The 16,410-nt window shown below is 45.2% G+C and overlaps 1 protein-coding gene across 1 annotated transcript in view; it reads left to right on the top strand.

Moving 5' to 3' along the window:
* The window catches only part of LOC122788732, a 1,291,644-nt gene that overhangs the window by 1,053,778 nt on the left and 221,456 nt on the right, over nucleotides 1-16,410 (top strand). The window contains exon 7 of the mRNA XM_044055624.1: nucleotides 9,786-9,905. Within this exon, the coding sequence (XP_043911559.1) occupies nucleotides 9,786-9,905 (120 nt within the window). The remainder of the gene's footprint in view (nucleotides 1-9,785; nucleotides 9,906-16,410) is intronic.

The following is a 16,410-nucleotide window of genomic DNA, read 5'->3' as shown; positions in this document are numbered from 1 at the left end:
CCTACAGAAAGAATCCTAGTTCTGAGACACCAAGTCTCCAACCTCCTCTCCTCTCCAAAACAAAAGTACAGGCAAAAACCGTCTTGAAAGTCTTGGTAACCATAGCAGCAGCAATAACTTTAGTTTCACTTGCACGCATGCACATGAGAATTCTACAGTGGTTACTCTTCACCCAGGGGTCATTACAGGATCTACCAATGTCACACAAAATTCTGATGAGTCCTGAAAAAAGGACCTTCGCTGGTGGCCTCACTCCAGTCACGTGACATCAGACCAGCCATTTCTTCCACCTCAACTGGTAGCCACAGTGACCACGGACACCTCCCAGATAGGGTGTTGGGCATTATCTGAGCAGAAAAGTTCAAAGTAAGTGGCAGGATCACGAGGCCCATTTGCACATAAATATCCTAGAGATGAGAGCGGTGCTTTTGATGTTGGAGGCACTCCAGACCTCTCTTCCATTGGGAACAATTGCAATACAGACAGACATGTTGGCTGTCTGATGTATAAACAAGTGGGAACGAGGTCTTACCCCTCCCCCATTTGACGAAGAGGCCCTCAGATTATGGCATCGAGCATTCTCAACACTTTCTCATAATACACATCCCCAGGAGGGCCAACGTGATAGCAGCTATACTCAGCAAACCGATACTCATGCTTCACGAGTGGTCCCTAAAACAAGTAGTGGAGATGATCTTCCCCAACGGGACCAGCATTACTGTGATCTTTTTGCCACTCCCATGAATGCCAAATTCAGCAGCTTTTTTGCCCTGATTCCCCCATCCAGGGGAGTCTGCAAGGGATGCACTTGTACATGTTTGGTCCTCGGGGCTCCTTTATGCCTTTCTTCCCTTTCCACTGATGCCCAAAGTTCTCCAGAAAGCCAACTCGTGGTTGGGAAGCGAGTTGATCCTTATTGCTCCATATTGGCCTCTTCAAATTTGGTCCCCCTTCCTATGGCCTCACCTTCAGGAGGAGCTGTGGGTTCTGGACCCAGTTCCAGACCTTATGACTCATATGTCCGGAACGCTCCACCCTAATCTCCGAACCCTCAAATTTAGTTTGGCTGCTCCGATCCCAAATATAGCCAGGCTTCCTAACCTCCCTCGTTCAGTCAAGCATATCTTGATCTCTTCTCATAAAGCATCAACAAGAAAATTGTACATGAGCAAATGGAAAAGATTTTCTTTCTGGGCATTGACAAGACATATATTGATACTTTCTGTGCTCCAATAACTTCTATCCTTGAATTTCTGGCAGATCAGTTTAATAAAGGCGCAGCTACCATTTGTTTACAATTAGCAGCAATATCTAATTTCCATAGGAATTTTTGCCCCCAACTTGATGTCACAAACTATACAAAGCTTTCCAGAAGGGTATTCATTAAGGCCACCCACAAAAACACCCCTTCCACCATGGGACCTAAACCTGGTTCTCTCCTGCTTGATCTTTCCTCCCTTTGAACCTGCGTCATGTGATCTAAAATGTTTAACACTGAAAACAAGTATGTTGGTGACTATCAGTTCTACCAGAAGAGTTTCAGAACTGAAAGCTTAATCGATTAAGCCACCATATTTGAGTTTTCATAAAGATAGGGTTTGTCTTCGAACAAAAACCCATCCTTCCTGCCAAAAGTATGTTCAGATTCTAATCTAAATCAGTCCATAGAGTTGCCACTTTTCTTGCCAAACCATTGCATCATGGCAGAATGAGCTTCTTAAATTGGATGTACATAGGCAGTTATGTTTCTAATTGCATAGAACAAAGGATTGCAGAAAATCTGATCAGTTGTTGGTGTCATCCTCAGAAGCAAGGAAAGGTGCCCCTATATCTGTCACGCTTTCAAAATGGCTCTCAGATTGTCACTTTTATATATAAATCTAACATGATTCTCCCCTTTTAAAGTCAAAGCTCATTCTACAGTAGCCATGCCAACTTCTGCCTTTAGAGCTAGACTACCACTTGATAGCATTTGTGAGGCTGCAACTATGGCAACATCACATACCTTTATAACTCATTACAAAGTAATTTGGCCTCCAGGGGCACGGCCTCCTTTGGGTCCACTGTCCTGAGAAAAATAATCCCATGAGCCAGCCAAGAAATATGGTGCTAGGGCTGCAGTCCCAACCAGTAAGAATGAAGGCGCGAGATAGGACAACATAACATAAAGAAGTTACGTACTCACCATAACTTTCCATGTTAGTTGTCCATCTCGCCTTCATTCTTGCATTCCGCCCTCCTATCCCCCTACCAATGGCTCCTGGAGAATAAAGAGGTTCTTTCCTGGCAAGTGCATCTCTGACCTTCATTGTCTTCTTGTGATGTATTTGATAGTGCCTTGGGTACTTCAGGTTATCAGCAAACAAGATCTGGAAAGCTTCACTACAGCATGAGGGGGTGGGAGTAAAGCCAAGAGCCAGTGGAAGACCTCAAGCTTTAGTATACATCCTAGTCAGAACCGAGGATCGGTTCTGAAACCAACCAGTAAGAATGAAGGAGAGATGGACAAACATGGAACATTATGGTGAGAACATTACTTTTTTTTTCACCTTTTGCAAGGCCCCTGCGCAAAGATATTTCATTACGAGAGACCCTTTTATATACGTTAGTTTTTTTTTCTTTTTAGTAGTGCTGTGATGTTAAGTTGTCAGTCTCGCCTTCATTCTTGCTGGATGGGTTTGGAGCTGATCCTTGGCTCCGACTCTGCACTTGCTAAGCTCGAGAGTCACTTTTACCAGCTTGAGGCAGCCCCATATCCCATGATGCAAGGCGGTGATTACCCAGATCTCATTTGCCGCTTCGCTAATGAGGTCATCTTTTTTACCAGCTCCTGGTAAGTGATTTTTCATGTCTCGAGACATTTAGATATCCCACTACCCTAAATTTTTACTCTTTATAGTTTATAGCTTACCCTATTCACTTAGCTCCATTCCCGTTACCTTCCTGTTCCCTTATCCATAATTTTCCTGTGTTTCAGACCTTAGGCCTTACCCTCCCACACAGCTCCTGTTAGGATTTGTTAGATGTGTGTGTGTTGTTGTTTTTCACTGTACTTAGTTTTTATTTAGTCAGTGTTAAATTTCTTTGGACTGATTGGTGTGCGAGTGTGTTAGGAATCATGTCTAAAGATACTAGGGTCTCAGGTTTCAAGAAGTGTGACTCGTGCTGTCAGAAGATGTCTCTGACAGACGGTCACACTTCTTGTATTTATTGCCTGGGACTCCTACACCTGCAGGACTCCTGTGCTATTTGTCACTCTCTTTCAGCCAGAGAGTCCTGCAGGAACGTAGAAATAAATTGATCCTAAGGGGTCTTCTCAAGCCTGAGAGCTCCCCGGCTAAGGTTGGCTCTGGGAAGCCCCCTAAGCCATCCAAGACCCAGACTTAGGTGTCCAAGTCTGTGGCCTTGGTTCCGACTCCTCCAGAGTCGATATCGGCTCCGTCCGGAGCCGATCCTTCCTTTTTGGAAAGTTCAGTATGGGCGCCAATCGGCACCGATACTCTGGCTTCGGCACCAGTGTCGGCTCTGGCTGGAGCCGACACCCTAGCTTGGAAGCATGTTTCGGCTCCGGCTGGAGCCGAAACGTCTCTATCTCAGCTCGGAGCCGACAAGCTGTCGGCTCCATCTGGAACTGAAGGTTCTTCGGCTACGATGGCTCCGTCGAGAAAGAGGTCTAGATCTCCTTCACTGGAATCTATCCACTTGGCTCCGGCCTCCCCCTTACTTTCAGAGCGGAGCCATCGGAGCCGATCATTAAGGTCTTCCAGGCTCTCAGACCATGACTTGGAGAGAGTGGTGAGTAGACTACTAAAATCACAGGCACTAGCCCAGATGCTCCATAGCCCGTCTCAGCAGACCACCGCTATTCCACACCCTCCTGAAATTCCTCCTTCGACTCTCCTACAGAGCTCGGAGCTGAAGATTATTGGTACCGTGACTGTTGCGGCTTTGGAGCCGATACCACACCTTTCAGCTCCGTCGTCTTCCACTCCTATGTCCTCTTTGAGACCTTCCTTGGAGGAATCCGGCCGTCGGGCTTCCCTGGTCGGTTCTGAGGGGGCGAGTGGCATCGGACCCTTGTCCGACCTCGTTCTCCCTCTCGGAGCATCAGCCTTGGTGAGCTCGGTGCCGACATCTGCTTCGGAGCTTTCCTTTTCGGTGTGGCCGGGAGTCCCTGTTTCTTCGGAGCGGGGTCTCTCGGTCCTCCCTGGGAGGGGAGCCTTCGAGGTGATGAGGAGTGTGCTAGCCCCCGAGCTTAGTCAGCAGTCTGTTCCTTTAGCTCCTCCCTCTATGGTGCCTGTAGATTTCTCTTCCCACTCTCTTGCTCCCAGACCCAGAGATCCATCGCCCCAGGTTTCCCCATTGGGAAGAACTTACTCTTCCGAGGTTTCTCCTGATCCTTCAGGAGATCCCCCGCGTAAGAGGACCTGCAAGAGGAAGCACTTGGACTCCCCTGAGTCTACATCAGATACCGATTTAGATGAGGCAGAGGGGTCCCCAAGATCCCCCTCTGAGGATGTCTCCTTTTCAGACATCCTAGAACTCCTAAAACAGAGGGGAAACTGGCCCTCCATTAATCCCTCCGAGGATGAGTCTGTATACCTGGAGGCTTTTGGATCTCGACCCTCCACCTCCTGGGTGTCTGCCTTTCGACCCCCTCATGGAGATGATAGCTCGAAAGGCGTGGGCATCTCCTGATTCTGTAGAACCGGTCCCCAGGAGGCCTTCTAAATTTATCACGGCCCCCACTGATAAACAGTTTCTTACGAAAGGTGTCCCGGTTGATGCCATGGTGGTGGCGGCCGCCACCAAAAAGGAACTTGCAGATCCTTCCGTACCAGTCCATCCTCCTAACAAGGAGTCTAGGACCATAGACAGGTATGGTAAGCAGATGTTTTCCTCAGCGACCTTTGCTATGCGTTCGCTGAGTTATTTATGTCACTTCACCTGACTTCAAAGAGAGATCCTCAGAGAATTGGGTGAGGTAGTACAGGATCCGTCAGCTGCTGGGGCTCAAGAGAAGATTGCCTTTCAGCTGGGAATCCTAAATTCCATAACTAACTCCTCCATGCGGCTCATTTCTTATGCAGCCAATGGGGCGAGTAGAGCCGCAGGCACAGCAGTGGCTCTTAGACTTCAGTCCTGGATGCGGCTGTGCAATTTCGCAGACCCCTTTAAGGTGTCCTTCACAAATTCTCCCTTTGATGGCTCTACTTTGTTTGGGCCTCAGGTGAAGGACACATTGACCAGGTGCGAGCAAGACGGCAAGACCCTGCCGTAGGAGTCCGTTTCTCCACCCCTTCTAGACCTTACCCCAAAGGTCAGAAGGGAGGGAAAATGTGGTTCCGAAAATCACAGGGAGTCACGCCTGACGCACGTGGTCAATTTACCCCCAGAGGCAGAAGGGGTAATAACAGACGCCGCCCTAGGGGCAGAGGGGGTCCGCAGAACCAAGGCAGTAGAGAACCTCTCTGACAAGCTTTTCCAACATCCTTGAGGTGTTGCCCGACTGCCCACCCTTGGAGGCAGTCTGGGGAAGATTATTGCTGTACCCAGAAAACTGGTTTTCCCTCTCTCAAGACAAATGGGTACAGCCGATCATATCCGAGGGTTACAAAATACCTTTTGAGAAAAGCCCCTTCCCTCAAAGAGGATCCCTTCCAGACGTTCCACCCGGTCTAAGGGAAATTGCAAAGCTAGAGGTTTCAAAGCTTCTAGAGAAAAGGGCCATCCAGCCAGTTCCTACAGATCAGTTAGAATCCGGAATCTACTCAAGGTTTTTTTTGGTCCCCAAAAAGACGGGAGACTGGAGACCAATATTAGACCTCAGCAGGCTAAACAAGTCTGTCAAAAAGACAAGATTTCGGATGGTCACACTTCAGTCGATTTTGCCCTTTCTGGGCAATAACAACTGGATGTGCTCCATAGACCTTCAAGATGCGTACTATCACATAAAAATCCACAGACGCTCCAGAAGGTTTCTCCACTTTCGGCTGGGGACCAGTCATTTTCAGTTCAGAGCCCTGCCCTTTGGTCTCACCACAGCCCCCAGAGTGTTCACCAAATGCATGGCAGCGGTCACGGCTCACCTGAGACGTCAGGGATTCCAGGTATTTCCGTACCTAGACGACTGGCTCCTCTCAGCCACCACCAGGCATCAACTTCTCCAGGTCAGGGATTGCACACTACGTCTCTGCAGCAAGTTAGGGATTTCAGTCATCTTCGAAAAGTCTTCCTTATCGCCTTGCCAATCTATTACCTTTATAGGCGCAGATCTAGACACTACTCGGATGTCAGCAAACCTAACAAATCAAAGAATTCTAGATATCCAAAAACATGTTTGGATGATCATTTGCAGCAAAAAGGTGCAAGCCAGGTTAGTTTCTGAAAGTGTTAGGCCTTATGGCAGCTGCCATCACACTTCTTCCCCTGGCCCGTTTTTACATGCGTCTCCTGCAGTGGATGTTGTTTACCCAATGGTCTTTCCAAAAATTACCCATGCGTCACAAGATCCTTGTGACACAAACCTGCAAGAGCCATCTCTCCTGGTGGATTTCTTCCCCCTTAGTCCAGCAGGGCAGACCCTTTGTCCCCTTCGGCCCCAGTAGCCACGGTCACGTCGGATGCCTCCCTGATCGGGTGGGGGGGGGGCATTATCAGGGCAGGATGGTCCACGGCTCATGGCAACCGTTCGAATACCAATGTCCTAGAGATGAGAGCAGTGCTTTTAACGTTGCAAGCCCTCAACGACTTTCTTCCCTTAGGGACAATTGCAGTTCACACGGACAACATGTCAGTAGTATGGCACATGAACAAGCAGGGCGGAACCAAGTCCTATCCCTTGTGTCGAGAAGCTCTCAGACTTTGGCAATGGGCGATCTCCTCTTGTCGGTTTCTGATAGCAACACATATCCCCGGGAAAACCAACATCATAGCAGACAGATTGAGCAGAGCAATATCATGCCTCACGAGTGGTCTCTCAAACAATCTACAGTGGAAGAGATTTTTCAGAAGTGGGGTCGCCCATGCTGCGACCTTTTTGCTACACCCCAAAACATCAAATGCCCAGACTTCTCTCTTTCCTCTTCCGGGCCATTCCCCCAGAGACACTCTAACCCAGGATTGGCCCCAGGGACGACTTTATGCTTTTCCCCCCTTCCCGTTAATACCTCAAGTACTCCAGAAAGCTACCGTCTTGAGAGCCAAGCTGATTCTCATTGCCCCGTACTGGCCTCGACAAATTTAGTTCCAGTTCCTTCATCGCCATCTCTTGGTGCAGCCTTGGCATCTGGACCCAGTTCCAGATCTTCTGACCCACCAGTCGGGTCAACTGCACTGGTCCATTCGTTCCCTCAACCTCACCGCTTGGTTGCTCCACTTCCTTCCTTAGCCAGGCTTCCTTTGATCTCTAACCCCGTTAGAGATATCATAGTAGCTTCTCTAAAGTCCTCTACCAGGAGGTTTTACTCTAGCAAATGGAAACGTTTCACCTTTTGGGCAAAGTCTAAGAACATAGACCCTTTTACTGCCCCTATTAAGTCAGTTTTGGACTTTCTAGCTGAAATTTTTCACTCCGGTTCTTCTTCTTCCACAGTTAAAGTCCAGTTGGCAGCAATCTCGAATTTCCATGTCGGATTTGCAGACCAGAACATTGTCTCACAAACTTTGTAAAGCCTTTCTCAGAGGGGTGTTCCTTCTTAAACCCCCTGTTAGGGATCCTCCACCACAGTGGGACCTAAATTTAGTGCTGGCATCCTTGATACTTCCCCCTTTCGAACCGGCTGCTACATGCTCATTAAAATTTCTTTCTTGGAAGACACTTTTTCTAGTTGCTATTACCTCGGCTAGGAGAGTGTCTGAACTTCATGCCCTCTGTGTCCGTCCCCCTTACTTGGCCTTCCACAAGGACAGAGTATCCTTAAGAACCAGTCCATCCTTTTTGCCCAAGGTTGCTTCTAAGACAAATTTAAACCAATCAATTGATCTTCCTGTATTTTTTCCCAATCATTCTAACAGGGCAGAACAAAGTTTACATTACCTAGATGTTCATCGCCAGCTCCGATATTACTTGGACAGAACGAAGCAATTTAGGAAGTCTGATCAGCTTTTTCTTTCTTATGCTGAAAATAAAAAAAGGTCTCCCTGTTTCTAAAGTGACCTTATCCAGATGGCCGTCTTCCACCATTTCTGACATTTATCAGCTTAGGGGCAAACAACTGATCTCAAAACCTAAAGCACATTCTACAAGAGGTCTAGCCACATCTACAGCCTTTCAGGCTAGACTACCCTTTGACACTATTTGTGCAGCAGCCACTTGGGCCACTCCTCATACCTTCGTTTCTCATTACAAATTGGATTTGGCCTCTAGGGACAGGGCAAGTTTTGGTTCCACAGTCCAAGAGTCTGTTCCATTGAGCCACCCAGGATAGAGGTGCTAGGGACGTGGTCCCATCCAGCAAGAATGAAGGTGAGATTGACAACTTAACATTTAGAAGTTATGTACCTACCATAACGTTCCATGTTAGTTGTCTTCTCTCGCCTTCTTTCTTGCGTCCCTCCCTCTTGTCCCCCTAGCCTGGACAGACCTTGAACTTCCTTTTTCTCTGGGAGATTGTTCTTCCTTGGACACCATTTAGCTCTGGACCTTAATTACCTGGGTTCCCCTTACAGCCTTCTCAGGTTAGTTCTTCTTTCCCTTGTGGAAAGATTATGGGCAGTTTTTCCTCTAGATACCAAATGAGATCTGGGTAATCACCGCCTTGCATCATGGGATATGGGGCTGCCTCAAGCTGGTAAAAGTGACTCTCGAGCTTAGCAAGTGCCGAGTCAGAGCTGAGGATCGGCTCCGAACCCATCCAGCAAGAAAGAAGGCGAGAGAAGACAACTAACATGGAATGTTATGGTAGGTACATAACTTCTAATTTCCCTCCTTATTTAGTTGGATTTTGGCTTTCTGCTGCATTCTTACTCATTAGTCTGTGGTAATTTAAAGTCCTACTAGTGGCATTTAAGTCCTTGCATAAGGTCAGAAAGAGAGACGCTTTTTCTGAATGGAAGTTTTGCAGATAAAGGCCTGGCTTAAAGATACTGGTAGTGATTCTTTGTTTAGTCTTAATTCAGTAAGTTAATAATGTATGCACTTGTTAACTGTTGCAGCTTTATCAATGTTTGTAAATCTTTAAGGAATAACACCAAATTTAAGGACAAATCAGTGTTATGCTTAAATCTTAGCACATTGAGATGTATGGCTGCACTAATGCCTTCTTTCTCAGTGCTGCCTCTGGGTGGCCTTCACTCTTGTGCTTCATGTTTAGAGTTCTCCTTGTATGGTGGACTTAGGAATGTGACAACAAATGTACAGATGAGCAGTTCTTTGGTAATGTAACATTGTTGGCAGAACCACATTTAAAAGCAAAAGTCTGTCTTAGGTCTGTCAGGTACTTAAACTTTCTCTACTACTGTGTGTACTGTAGCATATCTGTGATTGTCAGGATTATTTGGGCAGGCAGTGCTGCAGACTGAGATATTCAGGTTAATCTAGGAAAAAGCAATCTTGCTTGTGTCTCTGAAAAGATGCCAGGAATATTTCATTTGCACAAAAATGTGTTGAGATTGAGGGTAGAGAAGCAAAATATTTGCATTTATTTGGCTTGCAATAGATCTACATTGATAAGTTCTTATTCACTATCCAGATTCATTTTGGATCTCTTGCTTGATGCATGTATGTTTTGCTTTTTCACAAGTGTGTTTTACAGCTGTTGAACAACTGTTTTGTTTAACATTAGCTTGGATGAACTTGAAAAAAAGCTGCAGGATGGTATTAAAAAGCGATCGAGTGGTTTGTGTCTTACTGAAGAAGCTGAACAAAGCACAGAAGATGATGAAAGCATTGCAGAAGAACATAGGTATCTTTTTACATTTACTATAAAAGCAAATGCCCACTATGGTTGATAGAATCTGGAAGTGCAGAGCCATTTCCCCAGAAAGTCTGATTTGCCCAGATAATCATTTTAAAATATATTACTGTACTTATGAAATGGCTACTAAAATGTTCATATCAAAAATAAAGAAGCAATGTACGGAGTTTTTTTGTTGACATTATTTTATCCTTAACTTGATGCACTGTTTCCTTGATATAATTTGTCTAGAATGTAATGTGATATTTTGAGTAATATTTATAGTTAGTTTTTTAAGGTATAAGAAAATGTTTTAAAAATATACTTTATTCAGCCATTGCCATCATCTTTATTGTGGTACAATTGTTGGCACTTAGACATGTAGTGGATTAATTTCGGTATGGTCACTGTATTCTATGTACTGTTTCATCTAGCCATCTGTAGCTCATACAGAACAAAAGTAGCTTTGCTTTTAAGAGTTGAAGTTCTCAGAATGATGCTAAGTATCACACTTCTTGTTAAGCTGAAATGAGCTTTTCACTCAATTAGTTTTGCCAGTAAAGGGAACATTTGTCACTTTGTAGCCAGGAAGTATATTTGAGTATTTGTACTAAGTCACTATGTATCGATGTCTTCAGGTTCTTGTATCTTTTTGAAAACAGTTTCATAATGACAAGTTGATTGGTGGCAGAACTTTACAGAACAGAAAAAGGTTCTTAATTCCTGTGGTATGCAGCTATCAGTTTGGGGCAACTGCTTCTACATGGAGGGATAAACTTTATTTTTTGAAAATTTACATAGTTTTGTGTGGGGTTCTAAAAGTGCATTTAGTTCTAAGCTTTTTCATTTGAAGAAGAAAGTATTAAAATGTGACAGGTTCAGTTGGTCACTGGAAGAAGCAACCTTGTAAGAAATCAGCTTGTCAAGCATTGCTATGCGCATGTAAGCCAGTAATTAGAACGACACATTCAAAAGTGTCATGTGTAGCATATAAATAGTTTTGTCATAATGGCTATTTTGTCCATATTACCATGGAATGTAAATAGCCTGAGATGTATATACAAGAAGCAAAGAATATTGAATTAAGAAATGTACAGTACAAGTAGCAATGTTGCAGGAGAGACATTTGGTAAGAAATAAGCATGTGAATTAGACAAAGGATGGACATTCAGCAGAATATAAGGGAGAAAGGAAATGGGAATTATACTGATTTCTAGAAGACAACAGAGAGCGAGTGTATGGGGGAAGGCAATAATAGATGTTTGGTAGTATGGGGTTATTGGAAAGGGAGGAAGATTATGCTGACATACATTGATACTCCACCAAAACCTGGTATAATGGAGCTTAAGATTTTGCGAGAAATAAGCTTTCAGTTAGGAATATTAATGGATTGGGACTGGAACTTGACTTGCAAAAGTGAGAAATATATGGGGGGGGGGGGCTAGAATGGAAAACAGAACAAAAGAGGATAGATATCTGAAATGTATGAAAATATTTGGCATGGAAGATGTGAATTTAGTAGCAGGCAATCAGACAATTTACACATTCTCCAAGGTACAGCAACTGGATTATACTGGGTCTAATGCAGGTTTTACAGGAGTATGAATATTTAGTTGAAAGTTTTGAGACATGTAGAATAACAATTTTATATCCTGCAGAGATAAAAATTATGATAAAGGTGCAGGGTAATGAAGTACAAATAAGACACTGGCACGTTCCTACTTGTTAAAAAGATGCATTTACGGAATGGGTAGTAGAAATCATACAAGGGGTTTTTGAGGAAGATAGTTTATTCAGAAGGGATAGCAAGTGAGTAGTATAACATTAAAGTAGTGTTTGAAGTAGGATAGAGGGGGAGATGGGAAAGAAGCAGTGGTTATTTAGTGGAGCTGAAGTGTTGCAAAATAAAAGAAATTAATCGAAGAAGCGCAACTGCAGAGTGCTTCGACATAAAATAAAGGGAGCACTTGGGTAATGTTTAGAAAGACTGCCAACTAGTTTTTTTGTTTTTAAATTAACTTCAGCAGAAAAACAAAGTAGAAAGTTGCTAAACTTAGGGAGCCTATATCAAGGAAAATGACTAGAGATCCTAATACAGGTATTAAGGCAGATTTTGGAAATTTTATAATCCTTTGTATAAAGCAGAGTAATGAGAAATAAAAGCGCAAATGGAAAGGTTGGAATAAGATGAGGCTCAGCAATTAATTTCTAAGCTAGCAAGAAATGAGATAAAAATGGTGATGTATAATCAGTCAGGAAGTCTCTAGACACACTGCTGCTGTGAAAGTTAGCCAGTTAAGATGGAAGAAAGTAATAAAGATCTGTGATTTTTTTAACAGTACTTTAATAAGGAGGAAGCACCAATATCTTGGAATAAAGCAGTAGTTGACCATATTACCCTAATATAGTCAAGAGCCTTCAAACCAAGCTTCATGTAGATCATTTCAGTTTTAAATCATGATTGGAAAGCATCTGTACTAGCCAAGATAATGCCAGATGAGCTGCTAAAATTGATATAGATCAGTGTGGTTTTGTCAAGGGGAGGCAAACAACTTTAACAAAGCAATGATCCAGAGAAAGGCAGAATGTAAGAAAATACTGCTGTTGGTTATTGATGCAGAGAAAGCATTCAATAGTCAACTGGGATTTCATGTGTAGGGCAATGGAAGAAATTACAATCTGATATTGTTAATTCTCGTTCATTCCTTACGCATGGGTATCTGTTCTGACTTCTGAACCGAGCCGTCCATTTTCCAAGCTCTTGTCGGCTTCAAACTTTCGAGCTAAACTCTTAACCACAATCCCCCTATCTCTGATCTCGTTTGCCGCATTGCCATTCGGTCATGTCAAGCCTACTTCTCTTGAGCCAAGTACAGTTATTTGTTGTTTAATAGTCTTTCAGATTACTTTTCTGTCAGAAATGTTTATTTCATTCTCTTACCCTATCGCATATAGCGTACATGTTTTCCTCAGGTTTTTCTGCTCTTTTCTTTACCCTTTTACCGCAAGGTATTCTCTCTCTACCATTGTTGGTAATCCTTCCCTTTTTCCTCATACCTTTGGGTATTCTTTTGTACCATTACTGGTACCTTTTTCTATTAATTAATTTGCTGTCATGGCAGATGAGAAAGGTAGTCCGGGGTTTAAGCGGTGTTCTGATTGTGGACACAAACTACCTACTTCTGATGTACACTTTGATGCGTTTATTGTTTGGGGGCGTCCCACTTGTCTTTTGACCCGCCCTGTGCTATTTGTGAGAACTTTTTGAATAGAACCTTGTTGGAAAGGAAAAACAAGTGGTTACTGAAGGGATTTCTTAAAACTCCCTTTTCAGAGGCTATTTCTGGGTCGGAGGCCTCAACCCCTCCTAGAGCCCATAAGAAAATCTTGGATATTCTTACTGAGGTTAAATCTTTGCCTTCGTCCCTGGCTGGGGACTCCCACCAACCAAAACCTAAAAAGGCTAAAGTTTCAGCTCTGGAACTCTCGGCCCCAGGGCTTTTGGTGCCTAGACCTTCAGCACTGAGGCCTTTGGCTTCATTAGTGATCTCTGCTCCATCTTCTCCTGCAGCCTTCACTATATCGGCACCAAGAGGCTCCTCAGTTCAGACTATTACCAATGTATTGCCACCGACCTTTCAGTTGGTGCAGACCTGGACTACGTCGGCTCAGAGATGTTCCTCTGAACAGACACCTTTATTGACTCCAGTTTTGTCGTTTTCAGCTTCGGTACTGACAACCACTTCAGCACCGATCCCTGTGTCAGTGCAGACCATGACCTCGGCACCGATGACTACTACTTGGATGCAGACACCTGTAGTCCAGTCTCTCTGCACCGTTGTCCCCGGTGCAGACGAGTGAGATGGGCACCAAGTGTGACTCTTCTGTGGACAGGCCTTTCTCTCCCTCAGTCTCCATGAGGTCCACTAGAAGCCTTTCTGAACACTATGTGTTGCATCTTGTGGATCAGGTGCTCTTGGCCAGATGTATCCCACCACTCAGGAACTATACTTCCTCGGGAGGTGATCACCCGTCACCAAAGACCTCCTCTTCTCTTCCTTCATTGCCTTTGAAGTCCATGGATATAGCACAGTCTTCCCCTTCTGCGGTCTCCTTTATGGATCTCACTAAGGAACCTTTGTGGCAGGAAAGTTTTGCTATGACCCAGGATGTCAGCTGTGAGATGCAGTTTGCTGCTCCACAGCCATCCAGGGACTCCGGGACGGCAGGCTGAGCCACTTAGGGGAGGGGTGACCTCTGTCCTAGTCATGCACTCCTCTTCAGGTGGACCAGCCTTCCAACTGATGGAGAGGGCTTTCGCTGCTGGTGATACTGGACTGTTTATATCTCTGCCCTCATCTGGTACACTGGTTTCACAAGTCACACCTAGCGGACACAGGATGCAAGCGCCTCAGGACATATTTCCACAGGAATCCCCTTTTCTGCTGTCTTCTCCAGCTTCTCCCGCTGAGGTCCACCGGAGAAGTTTGTGTAAGAGGAAGTACATGGACTCCACAGAGAAGTCCCTCACTGAAGACACATTTCGATGAGGGGGAAGGATTCCCCCCGGTCACCCTCTGAGGTATCCTTTGGTGATATCCTCGAAATCCTGAAACAGAGAGGTGACTGGCAGTCCTCTAATCCGACCTCTGAGGAATCTGTGTTCCTGCAGGCCTTTTGCGCCCGGCCCCCTACGTTCTGGGTTACTCCACCTGCCAATGAACTTGTCCGGCTTATCATACAGCATGCTTGGAAGGCTCCTGATACCGTCAAAGCTATTCCCTGAAGGCCAGGTAAGATTTTGTCCCCTCCTGCTTTGGATCCCCATTGGTCCAAAGGTCTTCCTTGGATGTTTTGTTGGTGGCGGCCGCAACAAAAACGGATCTGGCAGAAGAAAGCGACTGTCCATCTGCCCAAGAGTCCCGGGCCCTGGACTGGATACGGAAGCGCACCTTTGCTTCAGCGACCTTTACTATCAGGTCCCTGAAGTATATGGCGCACTTTACCAGGCTTCAAATGGATCTGGTTTCTGAGCTCTCTGAAAGCTTGGCTGGTGCCGTGTCTGATGGTCTGTGACAGTGGCCTCTCAGCTGGCCACCATTGAATCAATATCTAACTCCTCTATGCGACTGATACCTCACACATCAGAAGGAGCAGCTAGAGCAGCGGGTTCAGCTGCGGTCTTGAGATGACACGGCTGGATTCGCTTGTGTAATTTCATGTAACCCTTTAAGGTTTCCTTTCTTAACACTCCCATTGAGGCCTCCTCGTTGTTTGGGCCCAAAGTTAAAAGCACACTGGCCAGATGTGAACAGGACAGTAAGACCATTTCTGCCATAGGTCTCCGTTATTCTTCCCCACAACGTGCTTTCTCCTGAAACCAAAAGAGTGGGAAGATATGATTCAAGAAATCTCAGGGTCCTTCCCGTGACGCACAGGCCGAGTTCTTCCCTAGAGGCAAAGGGGGAAACTCGCAGGGAAGACTCTCCTTTCGGGGCAGAGGGGTTCTGCGTAACCAGGGTTCCAGGGATTCTTTCCCTGGTCAATCCTACCAGCGCTCCTGAAGAGCGGCCCAACTCCTTAACTCTGGAGGTGGTTGGGGGACGTTTCTCCTTGTACCCTTCTGCCTGGCTAACGATCACCACCGATTCTTGGGTACAAAGGATTATAACCCGAGGTTATCATATCCCCTTCGATCTTTGTCCTGTCCGTTTAAAAAACCTTCCCGAAGTTCCACCCAGTCAAAGGGAAGAAGCAGCACTAGAGATAGAAAATCTGTTAAGAAAGAGAGTCATCCAAATAGTCCCTCCAGACCAGATAGGATCTGGATTCTACTAAAGACTATTTTTGGTGCCATAGAAAACCGGGGTCTGGAGACCAATTTTTGATCTGTGTATTGAAAAAGTTTTTGAGTACAAAAATTCCGGATTGTCACAATACACTCTATCCTCCTGCTTTTGAAAAAAAGACTATTATATGTGCTAGTTAGATCTTCAAGATAAGTCCTATCACATAAAAGTTGACAGGCCATCAAGAAGATTTCTGCGCTTCTGTGCTGGGAGCTAGTCACTACCAGTTCGGAGTACTGCTCTTAGGACTCTCTACAGCCCCCAGAGTGTACACAAAGTGCATGGCAGTTGACACCGTTCACTTGCGACTTCAAGGATTCCAGGTGGTTCCATACCTAGACGACTGGCTCATTTCCGCCCCCACTAGACATCTACTGGGAAAAGCCCTGGCATACTCTCTCCTTGCTGCTCAAAGGCTAGGCGTTACCATAAACTGGCAAAAATCCAATCTCACCCCATCTCAGCCAACATAATTCATAGGGGTTATCTTGGACACACACAACTGCAGAGCTGCTATTCCAGAGCACAGAATTCTACCGATAAAACTGATTCCAATCCTTACAAGGGAGAAATCCATGTCTCACTTGGTTCTACAGCTGTGGGGTTCCATGGCAGCCTCCATCACCATTGTTCCCCTGGCCAGGTTTCACATGAGGCTTCTAAAA

This window comes from Protopterus annectens, chromosome 14.part0 (assembly GCF_019279795.1).
Source record: "Protopterus annectens isolate FY-2018-M chromosome 14.part0, PAN1.0, whole genome shotgun sequence".
In the NCBI taxonomy this organism is placed as follows: Eukaryota; Metazoa; Chordata; order Ceratodontiformes; family Protopteridae; genus Protopterus; species Protopterus annectens.
Note: the sequence above shows the minus strand (reverse complement) of the source record. Positions and strands in the feature narration are given on the sequence as shown.